General features: G+C 38.8%; 1 protein-coding gene and 1 pseudogene across 4 annotated transcripts in view; one reads left to right on the forward strand and one right to left on the reverse strand.

Moving 5' to 3' along the window:
• The window catches only part of AKAP7 (A-kinase anchoring protein 7), a 131,542-nt gene that overhangs the window by 71,399 nt on the left and 36,348 nt on the right, over positions 1 to 23,795 (reverse strand). For all 4 annotated transcript variants that reach the window (XM_060114807.1, XM_060114806.1, XM_060114804.1 and 1 more), the window contains 2 exons: positions 23,200 to 23,360; positions 4,419 to 4,531 (listed from right to left, as the gene is read on the reverse strand). In XM_060114807.1, the coding sequence (XP_059970790.1) occupies positions 4,419 to 4,531; positions 23,200 to 23,360 (274 nt within the window). The remainder of the gene's footprint in view (positions 1 to 4,418; positions 4,532 to 23,199; positions 23,361 to 23,795) is intronic.
• On the forward strand, positions 19,290 to 20,357 carry LOC132500249 (ubiquitin-like domain-containing CTD phosphatase 1; annotated as a pseudogene).

Consider the following 23,795-nt stretch of genomic DNA (forward strand, 5'->3'; position numbering starts at 1 on the left):
AGGCCCATTATCATGCAGACCCAGGAACAGGCGTGGCAGCCAAATTACACCAGGCCAGTTATCAAAATCCCGAGAAAACGTGCGACCTGAGAGATAAATGAATAAATAATAACTGGTTGTAGGTAAGGAAAGATGACAGCAGAGAGTCCTAGCTGGGGAAGGATGTAGAATAAAGTTGGAATTTGGCCAATTTTTAATTACAATCTTGGTCCTGTATATCCAATCACCAATAACTCAGGGACTGGGTTTTCCTTTTAGTTGTACCGTCAGAACACAATTCTCAAACACACACTCTTGTTTTCCACTACCCATTTCCACTCCCACTGATGCCTGCCGCATATCTTCATCCCTAATTCTCCTAACCTCATCATCATATGGTCCAATAACCACCCCTCTGCCCTTACTATGTGCATATCGAATTCTGCACTCAAAACAAACTAGTCTAAGTGACAATGGGAGCGAATAATTTCAAAGATCATTTCTTTCACTCTAAAGTTCTCTCACTGACTCTGTGAAAAGCTTCTATAAGGAAGTGCTGATTAATAACCTACAGCTTTGATTTTAAGTGCTACATTAGTAATTTGAAAGAGTCATAACTCAGGAAAGATATCTAAGAAGCCCAGAAAAGAATTCATGCTTAAAAACAACTGATCTATCCATGAAAAGACTGCATTTATTTCTTGAGGAATCTGGATCTGCATTAAGATGCATGTTTGATTTGAAACTGGTCTTCTTCTGCCACCAAGTGTTAGCACACACTTCTAACCAACCAGTTTCGGCAATGTTCAAATCACAGAAATACAACGTCACTCAATGTGAAAAATAAATCCAAAAGAATGCACTGTAAAAAAGCACTGACCTAAACAAGTAGTAGTCTAACCATGTGAAACAAATATACTCTAAAGAAATTACACAAATAAATAAATTTTAGCTACTCTTTCAGAGACAAAGCAATTTAGTAAGATTTTTCTGAGGCTTCATTCATTTGATTTAAAAATCTACAACTTTGAAAACACAGTGATAATCAAAATAGCTTTACGATACACAAAACTACTTTCAAAGGAATTCCCTGGTGGTCAGTGGTTAGGACTCCATGCTTTCACAGCTGAGGGCGTGGGTTGAATCCCTGGTCAAGGAACTAAGATCCCGTAAGCCGCATGGCGCAGCCAAAAAAATAAATAAACTACTTTTAATACTCTCTTACGTGATATATTCCACTAGAATTTTATGAAACTAAGATGTAAAATTAACACATTGACTAAATGCCTCCTGGTGTTAGAAAAATATATAATTATCCAAAAAAGTCTTAATGTTTCCCAGAATCTCAGTTAGAGAACTTAGTTCTCTAGCTTGGGAACCAGAATACCATGCTGTAGCAGAGGAAGCTTCATATCGAGAAATTTGAAGGAGAGTTTCTATATATGTTGGTAGTGTATAGGAAAAGGTCAGGAGGATATACTAGTAGTGGTACCTAAGACAGAGAAAGTATATTGGGAGGAAGGGAGTGGGAGATTGGTGATGAGGGAAAAAAATGTATCTTTCAATCTGTAGGTTTGTATGTATCAATATTTGGATTTTTTACAGTGAGCATATATTCATCTAGCACTTCTGTAATTAAAATAACTTTTAAAATAACAAGTACTTGAAATGAGACAAACTTCCTAATATGAGTGAAAAAAAGTATTCCACACCCCTCTCTCTCTCTCCTCCCTTTTATTTCATTATCAATCTTAAGTAAACTGAATGCTGGTAATACATTCCACTATTGACTTTATCAATGGTCTGTCTCACCCTCGTAAATGAGTGGACCCAGAATGAAAACCTAGAAGAGAATTAGTGCTGAGAGAGGAAAACAGACAGCTGGAAATGTAAAAAAAAGTTAAGAAACTAAAGAGTCACATATTTTAAAATAATCTACATTCCAAACCACAAAGCATAATAAAAATCTACTGATGTGTATGCCACCTTTTCATATTGGTTTTAAGTTTTGCAGTGGACCCACTGATTTGCTGCACAAAGAAAATACTGGCCCTGCATAGCATAGGGAGATCAGCTCGATGCTTTGTGACTACCTAGAGGGGTGGGATAGGGAGGGTGGGAGGGAGGCTAAAGAGGGAGGGGATATGGGGATATATGTATATATATAGCTGATGCACTTTGTTGTACAGCAGAAACTAACACAACATTGTAAAGCAATTATACTCCAAAAAAGATGAAAAACAAAAAAAGAGAAAATACTGGCTATTTTAAGCCTGTACATCTCAAAGTATACTACTCTTCAGACCATCTGGATCAGAACCCCTGTCACACTTACTGAATGAAAGCCAAGGTCTTAGGTCCAATTCCAGATCTGAACTTAGAGAATGGAAATCTGCAGCTTCAACAAGTACACCAGGTGACTCATGAATCCCAAAGTTTAAGACGTATTTTCTTAAGCATTCAGAAACACTAACCATCATAATAGTAAATAGGAACAGACTGATTCCACAAATTAAAGGCAAATATTCTTATTTGGCTTTCTGAAAGACAGTAAGATCTTAGTTTATTTTCCAAAGATTAACACTCTAATCAAAACAAAACGCAACCTGATTTAGATTTTATACAGTCTTCAAGCAGGGACTGTTTCTATTTTGATCATCACTCTATGCCCAGCACCCAGTGTCTGACACATAGTAGGCACTTGATAAATAGTTTTTGAATTAGTAGGATTCGGACCAAGGAGCTCCCCACATAGAGAAATGAAACTGGATGGACAGGACTTGGCAAGTGGGAGGGAAGAAGATGAGACTGAGAATGAGGTAAGAGGGATTCTGGACGGGACCCTGCAACTGAGAACGATGTGATCTCATTTCAGTCACTTAACTTCTAAGTCTCAGGTCCCTTTTCTATAAAGTAAAGGAGCAGATTCTGTGAAATCAACTGCCAAGAAATCATTTAAAATGCATGCAGTCTGAAATGTTGAAATACAAATTCCAGAGTTAATTTAATTTGATAAACGTCCTTGGGTGCTCTCATTTCAAAGTTAATATTATAAAGACAGAAACATTTTGAAATGTGGGTATTACCTTCACCACTGATTTGTCATTCTGTGATTAAGTTTGATACCACTGGGAAGAGGACAATCCATTTGAAAGCAAAACAAGAAAGATAATGCGTAAAAAAAGTAAACTGTCAGTCTACAGGTTTTGTCAGTTGTTATCATTCCTAATGCCCAAATCTACGATTTACACAAATGATTTTACCTAAATATTCTGGAGTGGTACCTAATCTAGTTATTATTTAATTTGGGCATAGCTATTAAAAAAACATGCAAGATATGGTGGGGGGGGGATTTTTTACAATAGTGTATAGAAAACTCATAACCACAGGATGGTCAACCACCCAAACACATGTTTTTACAGGACCAAAAAGACTTTCTGAGCACAGAGACATTAAATACAAACTGTTGAATTTAGAAAAAAGATCTACTTACTAATAAACATGACCTTCATTTACAGAGCTGCAAATCAGTCTTAACTGCAGCAAAGAGTCATGGAGAGCAGGAACGAATACTAATCTGTATGCCCATCTCCAAAACTCTGGTACATCAGAGCAGGTCAGCAGATGTCTTAATTTGCATGAGAACCTCCCTAGGCTGAAAGGGGAAAAAAAAGGAAGGGTGCCCTTAGGATTCCAAGCGAACTGCTAGTGACTCCAGAGAAAAGTCCAAGGTCACTCCAACCTCTGAGAGGGGAGGCAGTGGCCTAGGAAGGCAGAAAGTCACCCTGAGACGGGGGAAGTCAAAAGACATGTCCTCTGGCTGTAGCACTGCTGACCATTCTCAGGGAGAAGAACTGTTAAGTACTGAGCTGGGGAGGGGGGAGCCCTTCTGTTACCCTCTTACCCAGTCCCTGGAACACTTGTTCCACACCCTCAATGGAGACAACTGTTGAAAGAGCAAGGTGGCTTTCTGGAAACCTTGAAAGAGCTACGTAAAAGGGGGGCGGGGCGGAGCTTGTCCCACCCTGAAGAACCCAGCCTCAGGAAGCAGCACCAGTGTACGCAGGGGAGAAAGCTTTGAGCGCAGCAGGCTGCAAACAACCAGAAGCAAAGAACGCAGCGAAATACAACTCTGGCACCGCCCCCAAGGCTTTTCAGGGGATGAAGCAGATGTGGCAACAGATGAAGCAACAGTAAGTGATGGTCAGAGTGTGAGGCTAATAGCCACGGTGGCAAAGGAGGGGACAGCTGCCATGGCCTCCATGGAGGCTCTTGAGACAACTCAGCATCCTTGGGAATTGGAACCAGACTGACTTGGAATTCCAGGAGCAATAGTGGCAGGGGTGCCGAAAAGCAGTACAAATGCCCCTCATGCCCCAACCATGCTCAGGGCTGGTGTGGCTGGCAAAACAGGGCTTATAGGAAAAATGCCCACTGACCTTCTTCCGGAGCCATGGTGCTTTGGACAATTTCATGAAGGTCAAATGAGGCTTAAAAGTTCTGCTTTCTCCTGCCAAGATACCTTTTTCTTGAAATGTCCTTTTTGCAGCATCTGAAGAAAATAAAAAGAAGCACAAAAATGTTACCATATGATAACCATATGAGACAAGAATCTTAAAAAGAGTGGATATATGTATATATATAACTGAATCACTTTGCTGTACACCTGAAACTAACACAACATTGTAAATCAACTATTCTCCAATAAAATTAAAATTAAAAAATGCTACTATGACACATGGCAGTCTTTAATCATAAAAATGGCATTTCAAAAGATAACAAATTATCTTATAAGGAAGATTATAAACTGGTTTGAGATTTTTTTAAGAAAGGAAAAAACACAACATGTATGATAACAAACACATTATGACAGTTAAATCTGCAGTGATGTCAAACTTTCGGTAAAGCACACAAAAGCCACAATTTGACAAGGAAACATTTAATAAATAAAATAACTCTTGGCTGATATGATGCAGATTTCACACAATATCCCAGTGGTGTCCATATGTATAAAAAAGGACCAGCTTATCTGTAAACCCTCATATCTAAAACTTCTGCTTCTAACCAAGATAGAATAACAGGAATCGGATTTGCCCTCCCATCTAAAACAACCAAAAAAAAAAGGACAAAGTATACGTAACAATGGTTTGCGAGACACTGTACACCAGGCAATGAAGGTCGGTGATCCCTCAGAGATGAGAAACAGACAAGGTAAGCCCTACAATTGTTCAGCTTACGTCCCTGGGTGTCTAGGTCTCTGCTCAAGGAAGAGAAACCCAGATAGAGCCCAGTCATCACACTAGGTTCAGAAAAAAGAGCAGAAAGTAGAAAAGACCAAGGCTTCTGGAGCTTATGGGACAGAGTGCCAGAGAAGTGAGTCCTGCAGAGAGAAAACTGCAGAGATCCACAAAGGGTCCCCCTAGTGGATTCAGCTAAGCCACTGAGCAGCACATGTGTGTGAGCAAACTACCAGAGGCTGGAAAACACACTCCAAATGATTAGGGAGAACATGCCCAGCTGTCACCCAGGGTTAGGAATTCTGTCTGTTCCCATCAGCCAGGCTGGAAAACCTCAAGATTCATGGGACACTTGGCAGAGTAATCTAAGGGTCTTGCCTCAGTGGAGAGGAATAATTAGCTCTGGCCTGGTACTGCTCTAGTCCCACCTAACAAAACTTAGAAGCAAGACGCCAAAGGAAAAACCTGTTTCCAAGTAATATAATTATGTCCCAGAACCAAGCCCAAGAATAATTATAGTAAAACAAATTATCCAACACCCAACAAGGTAAAATTTATAATGCCTGATATCTAATCAAAAATGACCAGGCATATAAACAAACAGGAAAATATGAGCCACAATGAGAAGATAACTTAATTCATCAAAAGTGACCCAGAACTAACACAGATGTTAGAATTAGCAGATAAGGGTTTCAAAGTAGTTATTATAACTGTATTCTTTCTGTTCAGAAAGTTAAGTGCAGACATGCAAACTACAAAAAAAAAGACCCAAATTAAATTTATAGAGATTAAAACTGCAAGGTCTGAGAAAAATAAATTAGATGGAATTAAGAATAGATTAGACACTGCAGAACAAAAAACTAGTGAACTTGAAGACATAACAATAAAAACTACCCAAAATAAAACAGAGAAGAAAAAGAAATAAGAAAAAAAAAAGGAACAGAACATCAGTAAGCTGTGAGGCAACTTAGGTTGGCAAATATATGTGTAAGTGGAGTCCCTGAAAAAGAGGCAAGAGAGAAAGAGATAGAGAAGATACTTGAAGAACTAATGGCTGTTAGGGAATGAGAGCTATACCACAACCACAATGGAAAATAATCTGAGCAGTTAACTATTGAAATTTAAGCTGCACAAGCATTTTGAAAAAGTAATTGCAATATTAGGAAAATACACAAAAATAATATTATTCAGCCATAAAAAGGAATGAAATTGAGTTATTTGTAATGAGGTGGATGGACCTAGAGTCTGTCATACAGAGTGAAGTAAGTCAGAAAGAGAAAAACATATACCGTATGCTAACGCACATATATGGAATCTAAAAAAACAGCACTGATGAACCTAGTGGCAGGGCAGGAATACAGACGCAGACATGGAGAAGGGATTTGAGAACACAAATGGGGAAGGGTAAGCTGGGACAAAGTGAGAGAGTGACATGGACATATATACACTACCAAATGTAAAATAGATAGCTAGTGGGAAGCTGCTGCATAGCACAGGGAGATCAGCTCAGTGCTTTGTGACCACCTAGAGGGGTGGGATAGGGAGGGTGGGAGGGAGGGAGACGCAAGAGGGAGGCGATGTGGGGATATATGTATAAATGTATATTTATAGCTGATTCACTTTGTTGTACAACAGAAACTAACACAACACTGTGAAGCAATTATACTCCAATAAAGATATAAAAATAAATAAATAAATATTCAGGGAGAAACTGTCCCTTTTAAGTTCAGCTAATTCACATCAATTTTAAGTATGTCCTAATTTTTCTAACAATTAAAACCATGAGCCTAGTGAAAGATTATCTAATGTTTCAAGGAAATGTGTCCTTAAAAATAAAAGATACACCAGGTACTGTTCTGGGTGCCGGGGATACAATGGACAAAATAAATCCCCAGCCCTCAGGGAGCATCCAAATATATTGGGTGCCACAAACAAATAAATACACAATGCCAGGTATCAACAAGTGATACAAAGAAAAATAAAGCAGTAGGGGTATACAAAGTGATGTGGAAGAAAAGGGGTTGTTATTTCAGAGAAGGTGGTCTGGGAATCCTGTTCCGAAGATGAGACATTTGAGAAGCCACCTGGATGAGGTCTAGAAGAGAATCACGTGTGTATCTGAAGCGAGGGTGCTCATGGCAGAAGGAACAGCTTCCATGGGGAAAAGTGGGTAGTAGGTCCAAAAGCAGTAAAAAGGGTAGGAAAACTGGAACAGGATGAGCAGGGGATCGGGGAAGAGGTAGGAAAGGGGTTTAGAAAAGTGGGCAGGGGCCTTACGAGGCATGGCAAAACCTTTGGACTGTATTCTAAGTATGGTGGGAAATTCTGAGGGTTTTAAGCAAGGGAAATTTATGTATGATAGTAACTTTCTTTACTCATCTATATTTCAACTGAAATATACATGTCTTCCCGGTGAGAGCAATTGAGTCTCAGGAGATTGAAAGTGCTCCTCTCTTTCCCTGGAAATGTATTAGTTGAAGGAAGGACAGCTAAATGGAGTGTCACAGTGTTTAAGATGGGGGGAGGGGGAGCACTGGGGTCTTGGGTCACCATCTGGCATCTCCTGAGACATGTACCAGACTTGGGTTTTAAAGTTGTATCCTCCCTTGTTCCCCTATACAATGACTCTCTGTAATTTCTGTGCCCTCGCAGGTACACAAGATTTCATTCTATTGCTCACAAACTCATAAACTCAATGGAGCTGAGGCCCCTTACCATCCTTCCACTACTCTTTTTTTTTTAATTTATTCATTTATTTATTGGCTGTGTTTGGTCTTCCTTGCTGCGCACGGGCTCTCTCTAATTGCGGTGAGCGGGGGCTACTCTTCATTGTGGTGTGTGGACTTATCATTGCGGTGGCTTCTCTTGTTGCAGAGCACGGGCTCTAGGAGTGCAGGCTTCAGTAGTTGCGGCACGCAGGCTCAGTAGTTGTGGCGCACGGGCTTAGTTGCTCAGCAGCATGTGGGATCTTCCCGGACCAGGGCTTGAACCCGCGTCCTCTGCATTAGCAGGAGGGTTCTTAACCACTGCACCACCAGGGAAGCCCCCTTCCACTACTCTTGAGCACACAGAAAAAGCAGAGTTCCCCAGTGCAAAGGTGGAACTGGTGAGAATACTGTACAGCCATCCATCATACAAGACCATCCTCTCTTCACTTCCACTGCCACTCTGGCTTTGCTACTTCTATGGACATGTCTCAGAAAGAGACCACAGGTCACTTCTGCTCTCAGACTTAGGGTGTTTCTGTTGCTTCGTTCTGGGGATGATGGAGGGGCAAGAATTCACACTCTAGTTTAGCCTCTGACTCTCCCCTTCACCCAAACTAGGGAATCTTCCCTAGCATCAGGGCAGGAAAAACACCATTATCCTTTGTCGTTGAAACCCCAAAGCCCTTTCTCTATTTTTTCTGCTGTATTCTCTCTCTTCTGAGCACGAGGTGCCACTGCTTGGAGGGGTGGCTAGGCATTAAAGAAGGGATACAAGAAACACACAGATAAAAATTCGGTATCTCAAAATATTATCCCACCACATTTTCAAAAATCTCCCTGTTATTTTACTTCTGTAATATCTACCAAGTGCTAGTATGTGCTAAATGTGATGTTTTGATGGGTTTGTAAATTTGGGGCATGTCCTAAAACCCTTCACTGTGAGTCACTGCCACCATATGATTTTTCCTCTCTCTTCTATGGTAATAAAAAAGGTTATGCAATAGACCATTAAAATACCAAGAAAACACTAGTTCTTAGTTGTAAGCAACAGATGACAACTTTGGCTGAGTTAAGCAGGAAAGGAATTTATATAATAACACTGAGAGGACTAGAGCTGCAGGCTGGAAGGCTAGGAAGCCAAGACGTCCAACATTACAATGGATAACAGGTCCGGGGATGCCACCACCTCTCCCAGCCGGCACTACTGAAGCCATGCACGGACACAAAGGGCAAGAACTCTGTCACCTGCTTTAGACACTGACGACACAACCTATCCCCACAATGGATTCTGCACAGTCCTTTTCTGCTCAGATTGCTAGCTTCTGACTCAAAGTCTGGGCCAAAGCAAGATCATGTAACACCAAAAAGAAAAGTCTCTGAAAGCACATATCTGACATGAGAGATAGTGGGGAAGAGTTTAGATACTAGGCAACCTACACAAAGAGACAACAAGCCAATATATGCGTGTTTAAAGAAGACTGTATTCGTACCAATTACAGTCATGCCTCAGAGATTCTGAGGGTTCAGTTCCAGACCACCACAATAAAGCAGAATATCACAATAAAGCAAGTCACACAAATTTGGGGGGGGACATAAAAAAGTTATATTTACACTATACTGTAGTCTATTCAATGTGCAATAGCATTACACCTAAAAAACAAAGTACTTTATTGCTAAAAAATTCTAACCATCATCTGAGCCTTCAGTGAATACTAGGTTTTTTTGCTGGTCGGCAGTCTTGCCTCAATGTCAATGGCGGCTGACTGATCAAGGTGATGGCTGCTAAAGGCTGGGATGGCTGAGGCAGTTCCTTAAAATAAGACACCAGTGAAGTTTGCCGCATTGATGAACTCTTCCTTTCACTTGAACACTTAGAGGCCATTGTAGGGTTATTAACTGGCCTAATTTCAGTATTATTGTGTCTCAAGGAATAGAGAGGCCCAAAGAGTGGGCGAGAGATGGGGAAATGGACAGTCAGTGGAGCAGTCAGAAGACACACATTTATTAAGCTGGCTGTCTTATATATGCATGGTTCATGGCACCCCAAAGATCAATGACCACAGAGCACCATAACAAATATAATAATCACAGAAAAGTTTGAAATATTGCAAGAATTACCAAAATGTGACACAGAGACACTAAGTGAGCAAATGTTGTTAGAAAAATGTCACTGATAGACTTGCTCTATATAGGGTTACCTTCAGTTTGTTTTAAAAAAAAAAAAGCAGTATCTGTCAAACACAATAAAGCAAAGAGCAATAAAACGAAGTCTGTCTGTACTGTTACAATTAACTTATCACCTTTTAGTTCATATAATCACAAACAGGTATATCTTTTCTCAACTACCCCGTCAAAACCCAGCTTTAAACTTCTTTATTTCGGCATATTCTCAACTGTTTTAAACACACCTAATATCAAAAGATTAAGCTGAATATTATAAAACTGTCATTTTTATTGCTCAAAAACAGTCAAATATTGGCAATGTCTGATGGTTTAACATATACCATAATGGACTAACTTACTAAATCCCTAAAATTTGACTAAAGAGATTAGGGCATATTTTCTAAGTGTTCAAGTTATTTGAAGAATTATCACATAGAAGAGCTTCGGATGGCAACTTAGCAACGTGTTCACACCAACCCTCAAAATAGAAATGGCTAGAAAGTGTCAAAGGTAAAATTCATTTGTTAAGTTATTTACTGAGCAGTTCTCCTATGTGCCAGGAACAATATGCCCTGAAGACAGCAAACATGTCCCTGCTTTTATGGAGTTTATAGTATCATTGGACAGATTTTAGCCCAAGAAGTAGAAAGACAATGTTTAGAATTATCAGAAAATACAAGAGATATAAGGAAAGGAGCTTTGTTAACAGAAATCAAAATAGTAGGTATTTGTATGGTTCATTATTATCTACATTTGTTTTTACATATTATTTTATTTGCTGTATCAATATTGTAAATTGATTCTAAAGAAACAACATTTTCTGATTTACTGGCTTCAGTTACATCAATTTTTTTTTTTTTTTTTTTTTTGCGGTACATGGGCCTCTCACTGTTGTGGCCTCTCCCATTGCGAAGCACAGGCTCCAGACGCGCAGGCTCAGCAGCCATGGTTCACGGGCCCAGCCACTCTGCGGCATGTGGGATCTTCCCGGACCGGGGCATGAACCCGTGTCCCCTGCATCGGCAGAGGGACTCTCAACTACTGCGCCACCAGGGAAGCCCTACATCAAATTTTGATCCAACAGTTCTCATTATTCACTGGGTCTGAACTCTTTGATGGTGGATATCTATCCACAATACTGGTTTAAATAATATTTGTCACAAAGCACATTTCATTTTTATTACTGTGTTTTTCCAGCAGAGTATATTCTCTAGGTACATAGAAATATGGGGAACAAATGTCACCTTCATTTGGGAAAGTATTTCTTAGGATTGACTCTATATTCCTAATATAATCTATAAGTATAATCTATTGCTTAGCCAGAATACTGGGTAATGGTTATAGAAATATCATTCTTGAGATCAGAAAAATTCTTGCTAGTGTAAAAACCACAGGTCATTTTTCATCTATGTTAACTCATGTTCTGGAAGAGAAGCTTATGAATATTTTTAAAAATTGTTCAATTCCTCCTAGTACCAAAGACATTCTTTCAAGCGCTAAATAGAAAAGCACATAGCAAATACAACAGATATCCTTCAAAAGTCATCTAAGAATGCTCCCTAAATAATATAATTCACCTCATATTTAAAGAAGCAAATTGTCTGAAGAACAATTTCTTAATGTATATTTTAAACACAAGGAGACTTTGCTGTATAAAAGAACATCAAAATGAATAATAAAGAGACAATACTTTTGTAATCCTAAGTAATATAATTTTATCTTTTTTTTTTTTTTTTTTTCTTTTTGCGGTATGTGGGCCTCTCACTGTTGTGGCCTCTCCCGTCGCGGAGCACAGGCTCCGGATGCGCAGGCCCAGCGGCCATGGCTCACGGGCCCAGCCGCTCCGCGGCACATGGGATCCTCCCAGACCGGGGCACGAACCCGTATCCCCTGCATCGGCAGGCGGACTCTTAACCACTGCGCCACCAGGGAGGCCCTATCTATTTTTAACTTTTTATTTTTTGTATTTATTTAATTCCTTCCCATACCTGAAAAGAAGGCAGTGTAACTGGAGCATACTGAGGGAGAAGAGAGAAGCAGGGTAAGACAGGAGACCTCAGCATGAGACCAGAACACAAGGATACCGTGGGCCATAGCAAGGCGTCTGGAAAGTTGTGATAGACAGCTATACCCAACTTAAGGTCTCAGAGTCATTCTGGCAGATGAAGAGTCAAAGATTTCACTATGCTTACAAACAGCTAGAGCGGAGTATAGGAGGCTACTGTCAAAGAACTCAAGGGATTTCAAGAAAAGGAACAGTTGTAATGGTAGTAGTCGGGGGGTAATTATTATTATTATTACTAATGATAATAGCTATCATCTATTTAATACTGTACATGTGCCAAACACTATACCAAAGCACTTCATGTATATTATCTCATTTTGTTTTGAGAATAGTTTCTATTATGTTCGTTTTACAAATACGGAAATTAAGTAAGGAATTAGATAGATTGCTTAAAGTCACTCAGCTGGTCACAGGCTTCATTGTGGGTCAGGGAGCAGGCCAGCAATCAGCTCTGACTGACCCCACAGCTCACTTTGAGCCAGGATGGTTGGATGTCTGTGCTCACAGTGCTGCAGCAAGAGAGCGAACAAAACCCTCAATGCCCAAGAGGAAATATTCAGACAACAGCAGAAAGGAGAGGTAGAGGGTAACAAAACCTGACACCATGAACCATCAATAAAAAAAGGCTTTTGTGTGAGGGCAAAACAGGGACAAAGCAAGAAAGAACTAAGAGAAAGTGGGTGACATTTCTGGGTCCTGTGGTGCGAGGCATTTGGTGCAGCGAGGAAGCTATGATCTCAGACTGGAGCCAGGCTTCAGCTTAGGCTGGAAGGTAGAAGGCGTGCTTCCGGAAACCTGTTAGGAGTCCTGTTGTTCATTTACAGTGTAACAGACCAGCATAGTGATTATGAACACAGGATCTAGTGGGAGTGGCAAGATGGGTGAAGGAGGTCAAAAGATGCAAACTGCCACTTATTAAAAAAATAAGTCCTTGGGCTTCCCTGGTGGCGCAGTGGTTGAGAGTCCCTCTGCCGATGCAGGGGACACGGGTTCGTGCCCCGGTCCGGGAGGATCCCACATGCCACAGAGCAGCTGGGCCCGTGAGCCATGGCCACTGAGCCTGCACGTCCAGAGCCCCTGCTCCACAATGGGAGAGGCCACAACAGTGAGAGGCCCACGTACCGCAAAAAAAAAAAAAAAAAAGTCCTGGGGATGTAATGTACAGCATGGTGCCCATACTTAATAATACTGTCTTGCGTATTTGAAGGCTGTTAAAAGAGTAAATCTTAAACATTCTCATCACAAGGAAAAAAATTTTATAACTATGTGTGCTGATAGATGTTAACTAGACTTATTATGGTGATCATTTTGCAGTATATACAAATATCAAATCATTATGTTGAACACCAGAAACAAATATAATGTTATAAATCAATTATAGCTCAATTTTAGAAAAATCTAACAAGAGGGGAATAGTAAAATAAATTATACTGCAATAGAATATTATACAACCAGTAAAAGTTTCGGAGACTATTTCATGACAATGATAATGGTAGCTAACATTTCTTAAATGGGCATTTATTCTGTACCAAATATCCTTCTTTATGTACACTGTATATCACACATACATTATAATAAATAATACTAACTGTTTAAAAAAAGAACACAGGTTTGTCACTTCACACCTCGTGATATTGCAGTGCTTATGTTCAAGTGACCCTGATTTTACTTAGTAATGGCCTCAAAGTGCCAGATTAGTGACACTGGCAATTCAGATATGCCAAAGAGAAGCCGTAAAGTGCTTCCCTGAAGTGAAAAGATGAAATTTCTCTACCAAGGAAAGTAAGAAAATCATACGCTGAGGTTGCTGAGATCTACGTAGATCCATGTGTCTCCTCTTCAACATCCCTGGTGGAAAGTCCAGGTTATTTGTACAAAGACAGCAGAGAAGGAGGGAGAAGTAGAGTGCAGATCAAAAGGCTTCCAAAAGAAAGGAGCTGCAAGGAATATTCTATACAACCTCAGCATCTTCTAGCTTTTCTGGGTGGCTGACAGAGTCTTGGTGCTCCAGCAGAGTGTTGGGCCTGAGTCTCCGAGGTGCGAGAGAAGAGAAAAAAGACAGTCTCTTCAATAAGTGGTGCTGGGAAAACTGGACAGCTACATGTAAAAGAATGAAATTAGAACACTCCCTAACACCATACACAAAAATAAACTCAAAATGGATTAGAGACCTAAATGTAAGACCAGACACTATAAAACTCTTAGAGGAAAACATAGGAAGAACACTCTATGACATAAATCACAGCAAGATCCTTTTTGACCCACCTCCTAGAGAAATGGAAATAAAAACAAAAATAAACAAATGGGACCTAATGAAACTTAAAAGCTTTTGCACAGCAAAGGAAACCATAAACAAGACAAAAAGACAACCCTCACAATGGGAGAAAATATTTGTAAGTGAAGCAACTGACAAAGGATTAATCTCCAAACTATACAGGCAGCTCATACAGCTCAATATCAAAAACACAAAGAACCTAATCCAAAAACGGGCAGAAGATCTAAATAGACATTTCTCCAAAGAAGATTTACAGATTGCCAACAAACACATGAAGGGATGCTTAACATCACTAATCATTAGAGAAATGCAAATCAAAACTACAAGGACGGTTTTCCTGGTGGCGCAGTGGTTAAGAATCCGCCTGCCAATGCAGGGGACACGGGTTCAAGCCTTGGTCCGGGAAGATTCCACATGCCGTGGAGCAACTAAGCCCGTGAGCCACAGCTAATGAGCCTGCGCTCTAGAACCCGTGAGCCACAGCTACTGAGCCTGCATGCCACAACTACTGAAGCCCGCGCGCCGCGCCTAGAGCCCGTGCTCCACAATAAGAGAAGCCAGCACAATGAGAAGCCCGCGCACCGCAGCGAAGAGTAGCCCCCCCTCACTGCAACTAGAAAAAGCCCGTGTGCAGCAACAAAGACCCAATGCAGCCAAAAATTAATTAATTAATTAAAAAAACAATGAGGTATCACCTCACACCGGTCAGAAAGGCCACCATCAAAAAATTTACAAACAATAAATGCTGGAGAGGGTATGGAGAAAAGGGAACCCTGTTGCGCTGTTAGTGGGAATGTAAATTGATACAGCCACTATGGAGAACAGTATGGAGGTTCCTCAAGAAACTAAAAATAGAACTACCATAAGACCCAGCAATCCCACTACTGGGCATATACCCTGAGAAAACCATAATTCAAAGAGTCTTTTACCACAATGTTCATTGCAGCTCTATTTACAATAGCCAGGACATGGAAGCAACCTAAGTTTCCACTGACAGATGAATGGATAAAGAAGATGTGGCACATATATACAATGGAATATTGCTCAGCCATAACGAGAAACGAAATTGAGTTATTTGTAGTGAGGTGGATGGACCTCAAGTCTGTCATACTGAGTGAATTAAGTCAGAAAGAGAAAAACAAATACTGTATGCTAACATGTATATGTGGAATCTAAAAAAAAAAAAATGGTTCTGAAGAACCTAGGGGCAGGGCAGGAAAAAAGACAGACATAGAGAATGGACTTGAGGACACAGGGAGGGGGAAGGGTAAGCTGGGACGAAGTGAGAGAGTGGCATGGACATATATACACTACCAAATGTAAAATAGATAGCTAGTGGGAAGCAGCCATGTAGCACAGGGAGATCAGCTCGGTGCTTTGTGTCCACCTAGAGGGGTGGGATAGGGAGGGTGGGAGGGAGACTCAAGAGGGAGGAGATATGGGGATATAGGTATATGTATAGCTGATTCACTTTTTTATACAGCAGAAACTAGCACACCATTGTAAAGCAATTATACTCCAACAAAGATGTTTAAAAAAAAAAAAAAAGAACACAGAACATGGAGCCAGACTGCCTGGATTTGTGTCCTGGCTCTACCACTTACTAACAAATTATTTAGCCTCTTTGTGCCTCAGATTCCCAACTGTAAAACGGGGGTGATGACAATCATCCCTGTCTCACATAGTTGTTAGGATTGAAAGGGTTAACATTTGTAAGATGATTAGAATAATATCCAGCATAAAGGAAATCCATTTAAGTGTTTGATTGAAAATCAAGTAAAATAAAAGATATAGGGAATATGCCAACCCAAAATGTGCCACTTGGGCATAAGGCATATTTTGAGCTAGAGACAAAGAGAATCAATAGATGCAAAAAGAAACTTTCCCAGAGCTTCCCTTGTCTGACCAAAAGCAGACACTTGTGAAAAATTAGGATTGCCAAGTCCGCTCTCCTGGGGAATTTGTATGGCCAAGGTGGACCTATGCATACAAACCTTACTCCATTAGAGGCTCCCCCCACAGTCTGCCCGCCCTGAAAGCTTAAAACCCTTTTCCTTTGTCTTGTCACTTCTCTACAAATTTATTATTCTTCTGTTAAGATGCTATATGAGCCCATATTCTAGCCACCCCCGTGAGTTACCCTTCATTGAGGTTTCAGCCATGTGATGTGTATTGGACACATTACCAAACTCTTTGCTTTTCCCTTGTTAATCTGTTGTCAGTCTAAGTCTACAGGGTCCCTGGGGGAGGATCTAGGAGGGTAAAAGGAAAAACAATTTGTCCCTATACGGGACAATGGAAAGGGTAAAAAGAGAGGTGAGAGGGGAGAAGTATGAGCATTTGTGCCTGGGGGCCTGCACAGAGGCAGGGCGTGCGACAGAGGCTCTGAGGGCCCTCTAGGGAGCGGGGCTGTGATTCAGACATCCTGGCTGGGGAGAAAAGCTTGTCTTTGCTTAGTTCTAAATGATGTGTGGCTAAGGTGTGCTGATGTCTCTGAAGACAGCTTAGTCCAGCCATTAAGGGGAAGGGTCAGCAGGCTGCTGGGATGTCCACCTGCCTGTGGTGGTTAGAAGTGCAAGAGCAGAACAGCTTAGAAAAAGGCCCGAAGATACCAGCAACTGAACAGAATCTGCACAAGGAGCAGAAACACAGGGCATATACTCTCCATCTTTTGGGGAACATGACGGTCATAATAAGAGAAAGAGTAATTTTCAAATGAACACCCTGAAAACCTTTCATTTTTCCTTTTATGAGATAAATGCACTTGGAATCTTTTATCATGCTACACAAGCACATTTTTCTCATTAAAAAAAATAGATTTGCAAGGACTATTATAATCCCAGCAGGCTAAATCTTTAGCAATCTCTCAATCTAATACACTTCTTAACAAAATTACATTTCACACAAAAAAATGAATGAAATCATTCATTTCTATGCAAAAAGCTTCCAGTGCAATTTCATCACTGTAAAATGTGGAGAAATGACATGTAAATGCCTAATTTTCAATACCTTCTTAGCTCTATGAGCTATTGTGTACTGCTAGGAAATCAGAAGGTGCTTTTTATTCTGGAAAAACAGGCTCACTCAAGGTCAAGGTAGTAAGCTGAGACACAGTCTTTGCTGCTGTATACCAGCTCCCTCAAGCGGCTACCACCATAAACCTACATGTACACAGTGTGCAAAAATGGGCGTGGCCTCTTTTTGTTTCTATTTTCATTACTCTAGGAGGTGGATTGAAAAAGATCTTGCTGTGATTTATGTCATAGAGTGTTCTTCCTATGTTTTCCTTTAAGAGTTTCATAGTGTCCAGTCTTACATTTAGGTCTCTAATCCATTTTGAGTTTATTTTTGTGTATGGTGTTAGGGAGTATTCTAATTTCATTCTTTTACATGTAGCTGCCCAGTTTTCCCAGCACCACTTATTGAAGAGACTGTCTTTTCTCCACTGTATATTCTTGCCTCCTTTATCAAAGATAAGGTGACCATATGTGTGTGGGTTTATCTCTGGGCTTTCTATCCTGTTCCATTGATCTATATTTCTGTTTTTGTGCCAGTACCATACTGTCTTGATTACTGTAGCTTTGTAGTATAGTCTGAAGTCAGGGAGCCTGATTCCTCCAGCTCCTTTTTTCCTTCTCAAGATTGCTTTGGCTATTCGTGGTCTTTTGTGTTTCCATACAATAGCCAGGACACAGAAGCAACCTAAATGACCATTGACGGAGGAATGAATAAAGAAGATGTGGTTCATTTATACAATGGAATATTATTCAGCCATAAAAAAGGATGAAATAATGCCATTTGCAGCAACATGCATGGATCTAGAGATTGTCATCCTGAGTGAAGTCAGATAGAGAAAGACAAATATATGATATCACTTATATGTGGCATCTAAAAAAATGGTACAAATGAACTTACTTACAAAACAGAAATGGAGTCACAGATTTAGAAAACAAACTTATTGTTACCAAGTGGGAAAGGGGTGGAGAGGGATAAATTGGGAGATTGGGATTGACATATACACACTACTATATATAAAATAGATAACTAAAATAAGATAACTAATCTTTACAAAGGCTGCAAATGAACTTATCTACAAAACAGAAATAGAGTTACAGATGTAGAAAATAAACTTACAGTTATGGGGTGGGGGAGGGATAAACTGGAAGACTGGGATTGACACATACACACTACTATATATAAAACAGATAACTAATACCTACTGTATAGCACAGGGAACTCTACTCAATACTCTGTAATGGCCTATATGGGAAACAAACCTAAAAAAAGAGTGGATATATGTATATGTATATCAGATTCATTTTGCTGTACACCTCAAACTAACACAACATTGTAAATCAACTATATCCCAATAAAAATTATTAAAGAAAAAAAAAGATGGGCGTGGTCTCTTCAGCCCACAGGCATCTACCAAAAGTAACAGTTACTAGCTCATCAATTCAGACTTTATTAGTTCAAAATGCATAATAATTTTCTTCAATATTACACATTAATTCTAAATTACTCTTTACCCTGTAAATTTTCAATAATGAGTTCAAATATTAGTGTCTGAAATTCAGTCTTTTTTCCTAACAACTGTGTAATATTTTAAGAATTTGTTTCTTTTAACTTGAAAATTGAAAAACTCTATGAAAATTAGGTAAATCAGACTATTCATGAACTATAATTTTCAACTATTTTTCAAGTTAGTTTCACTTCATAACATGTACTTAAACTTAACTCTTTATCAACACTTTAATAATTAAATTTACGTTCTTTAAAAATTTTTCCTGGGCTGCTGCTGGTTCCGCTGTGCTCCACGTATCTTTTTCTGAACGCAAGCTGCCTCATCATATGTTTCAAGGATGGCTCTTCCTATCATTGTAAAATGTGGTAGACAGGAATATTCAGTGACCACACTTTCAGAAGATGATACTGTGCTAGATCTCAATTTCTCAAGACCCTTAGGGGAGTGCTACCAGAATGCCAGAAGTTACTTGGACTCAAAGTTAAAGGCAAACCTGCAGAAGATGATGTTAAGCTTGGAGCTCTCAAACTGAAACCAAATACTAAAATCATGATGATGGGAACTCATGAGGAGAGCTTGGAAGATGCCTTAGGTCCACCTCCTGACAATGATGATGTTGTTAACGACTCTGATATTGAAGATGAAGTAGTTGAAGTAGAAAATAGGGAGAAAAACCTACTGAAAATTTCCCACAGAGTAAAAGAGTACCAAGTGGAAATTTTGAATCCTCCCAGGGAAGGGAAAAAACCTTTGGTATTAGGTGTTGATTATACATTATTTGACCACAGTCTCTTGTGCAGAGACTGGGGTAGAATTAATGTGGCCATATCTTCATGAATTCCTAACATCTGCATATGAGGATTATGACATTGTTATTTGATCTGCAACAAACATGAAGTGGATTGAAGCTAAAATGAAATAGCTGGGAGTGAGTACAAATGCAAATTACAAGATTATCTTCATGTTGGACAGTGCTGCTATGATAACAGTGCATACTCTAAGGAGAGGATTAATAGATGTAAAGCCTCTTGGTGTTATATGGGGAAAGTTTTCAGAGTTTTACAGCAAAAAAAACCATCATGTTTGATGACATAGGAAGAAATTTTCTAATGAACCTACAGAATGGACTAAAGATAAGACCTTTTATGAAAACACACCTAAATCGAGATAAAGACAAAGAACTTTTTTTTTTATCTGAAATACATTATGCAGAACTTTTAAAATTAACCCAGTACCTCAAGGAAATAGCAAAGTTAGATGACTTTTTGGACCTAAATCACAAATATTGGGAAAGGTATCTCTCAAAGAAGCAAGGACAGTAGTTACAAGCTATACTGGCAGTTACTGAAGATGCTTGAGATCCATGAATTTCTTTTTGCTTTTATGCTAAAGATCATTATGATAGTGCTGGACATTGCAGTAAATACCAGACTGCTTATACTTGTTCTTCCAGTTTTTTGTAAATTTAATTTTATATTTTTTGAAGATCATAGCGATATGCAAAAAAAAAAAAAAAAAACATTTTCCCCCTGTATGAATATACTGTAACTCCTGAAAATATTTTCTCCAGCATAGAGTACTGAGTTTTTTTCCCCCCACACACACAAAAAGCTGACAAAAATGTATACTTAACAATGTCATTTTGTGACTTTGGAAACAAGTATGTCTTGTGTTTTTGTCTCACTGTGTTTTTATCTAAGCCCAAACCCAATTTGAAAATACTGTTTTTAAAACCAAAAAAAGAAAAGTTTTTAGTAAGAAACCTAGTTTGGTATGCTTAAAACCACTGAGAGTTTTTCTTATTCCTTTGTCATAAACACAATTTCTCTTATTACTTCACTACTTAACATCTCTAAATTCTGAGCTGTCTCAGTTTGGTGTGTATGTGTGTCAGTGTGCTTTAAGTAAAACTGGAAAATGTCTGCTCTGATAGGTCATAGTGTGACAAACAGAAAACATGAGACTGAGGAATGAAACTAGAATATACTTGGCAAGAATATACAGTGGAGAAAAGACAGTCTCTTCAATAAGTGGTGCTGGGAAAACTGGGCAGCTACATGTAAAAGAATGAAATTAGAATACTCCCTAACACCATACACAAAAATAAACTAATAAACTAATAAACTAAAGCAATACTAATCCTGAGGCATTCTTTTAAAAATAAATCTAATGAAGTGAAATATTAACAAAAATTCCATGTATTGAACATCTGGACTATCTGAACACTACACAAATTGAGGCTCAACTAAACTTCACTGAAATTTTCCATATACATATTCAAATATTTAGATGTCTTATAAAATTGCATAAAAACTATAATCCAGGGAATTCCCTGGTGGTCCAGTGGTTAGGACTCCGTGCTTCCACTGCAGGGGGCACGGGTTCGATCCCTGGTGGGGAACTAAGATCCCGCATGCTGCAGGACACAGCTAAAAAAATAAAAAAATAAAAAACATAACCCAAAACAACAGTACAGTATACACACAAAAGATTAAAAGCAAGTGATTATATGAGTAGACAGAGTGCCATTCTATTTTCCATTTTTTGTAATGTTTTGTTTAAACGTTTAGAAAAGTATATATATATTTAAGAAACAGTCTCTGGCATCTAGAAAGGAACCACAGGGACAGTGGCCTTTTCTAAAATGACAAACCAACACCCTTGAGCTCAGAGTCACACTAAAGCTGGTGAGATTTCACATTCCTCACCACACAATGGATCTTTCATCAATACTGGAAACTGCCTTTGTGAGACTACTGCTAAGAATGGATGGAATTCTCAATGTTGCAAGCACCCATTGAATTATTTAAAAGAACAATGAATGAATGACTAATTAGAAATGTTTCTTGAGCTCAGACATATTTATATTACAAAAGGAAAGACCTGAATCTAGCATTCTCTCCAGAGCAGTTCAGGATGAACAGATTAAGTCTGTTAACTGAAGGCATGGGTTCCCAAATGCTTTGCCATCAAAACTCTTAGAGTTGCTTTCTCCTTGGCCAACTAATGATTTTAAATCCTACTTGACTCATGACTATTGTTTAAATGCTTGCTTGTTTGTTGTTTATACATACTTTGCTCCACAAAAGAAAAACTTAACCAACAATGAAATGGAATCTGATCCTCATGCCTCCCTCACCCCTAAAGAGGTGCACTTTTGAATGGGCAACTAAAAACGGCATAAAGACAATATATTAAGTTTTTTAAAAAGTTATGTCTCAAAAGATCTCATACAATAGGATATCCTTTTTATAAGATTAAAACCAATTAAAAATACATATACTTGGGGAGAATACAAGGAAATAAACCCTGACTCAGGATGATGGTTAGCTTAAATGAAGGAAGGCCAAAGGATAGATTAATGAAAAGGACAATATGGTTAGATTACTACCAAGGTCCTAGCTTTTGTTTTGGGTGGTGGGTTCCCAGATGATTATGATATTATTTTAAGACAGATAAATAGATAGATAAAAATAAACCCAGCATGGAGCAATGATGAGAGTGTGTTATGAATCAAGGATTATTGAACCTGAAATGATATGACATGAAACGACCTGGCACGATATGAGAGGAAGTGGAAATAAAAATTGTTTTCTTAACAATTGTTTTACTAACACCCAACTATGATCTCTGGATCATCTTTAAAAAGCACCCATCCAGGCTTTATAATTTTCTGCTTCTATTTCCCTAACATTTTCAATTGTGCTGCACAAAGCAATGTGTCCTCCAATGGATATGAGACCTTCTACCACCATCAATGGACTTTCTGCTCATAGAGCAGTACCTAAACAGGAAGGTAAAAAGGTAGCGCAGAGAAAAATGCTGCTGATTCATCTACTGATTCTCCGGAATGGGGCTGACAATGCCCACAAGCCTCCAAATAGGCAATTGGTGATTCTTATTAATTCATTCAATAGTTACTAAATGCCAACCACATGTCAAATGTCATGATAAGCATTGGATCCTTCAGACTTATGATTAGGACAGTCCTAACAAATACTTGAGTCCAGTCCATCATCTTCCAGAATCAACATATTCTTCAGGTCAAAGAATCAAGATAACTTTTCCCACCCTTTATTTGGCTATTTCCCTATATAAGCAAATGCTGAAGCAGCTCACTTATAAAGTGAGGTTACACTGGCTCCCCCAAATTAAAAGATGTCAAATCTCTATTATAAGAATTGGGAGAAAAAAATTGCTTCTTCAACAGATGAGATTTCATGGAAGTATATCACTGTTTGTTTTACCTGCTATCTCCAAAAGTGGGGTTATGTGATCTCCTTCTGCCAGCTTCACAAATCCAACCTGATTTCCAAAAGTGTCAACCCCTTCAAAGGGCAAAGTCAAAGTTTTTCCTTGGAGGATTTCTTCCACAAATGGTTTTAATTCCAAAAGAGCATCAATACCACTGGTAAGAAATAATATATTTTTCAGTAACATATTAAGTAATAAAATATATAAAACCAAATGAGAAACAGTTTTAGAAAGATAAATTTTTATACTTGTACTAATTACTTTAATGCTCAAAATACCTTCAAAATCTAATCCATATGATCAAAATAAAACTAATATTAATTTTTAACAAAATCTGTAGAATTGAATTAATCTTTACCTAATTATAATTTATTTTATATTAAAGACACAAAAGAAGATGCTATGTTATAGTTCACCAAAAGGTTTTTAACCAAGGAAATACTGCATGGACAACTAAAAAAGAAAATTACTGACAGTATATTGCAGAAAAACCTAATACCTACAAAACATTATATTAGATTATGTGAAAGTTCTAGATTCTTGTTAAAAGTACTAACACTTATATAGTATTTACTATTTGTGAGGCACT

Source organism: Mesoplodon densirostris, chromosome 12 (genome assembly GCF_025265405.1).
Source record: "Mesoplodon densirostris isolate mMesDen1 chromosome 12, mMesDen1 primary haplotype, whole genome shotgun sequence".
Taxonomy (NCBI): domain Eukaryota; kingdom Metazoa; phylum Chordata; class Mammalia; order Artiodactyla; family Ziphiidae; genus Mesoplodon; species Mesoplodon densirostris.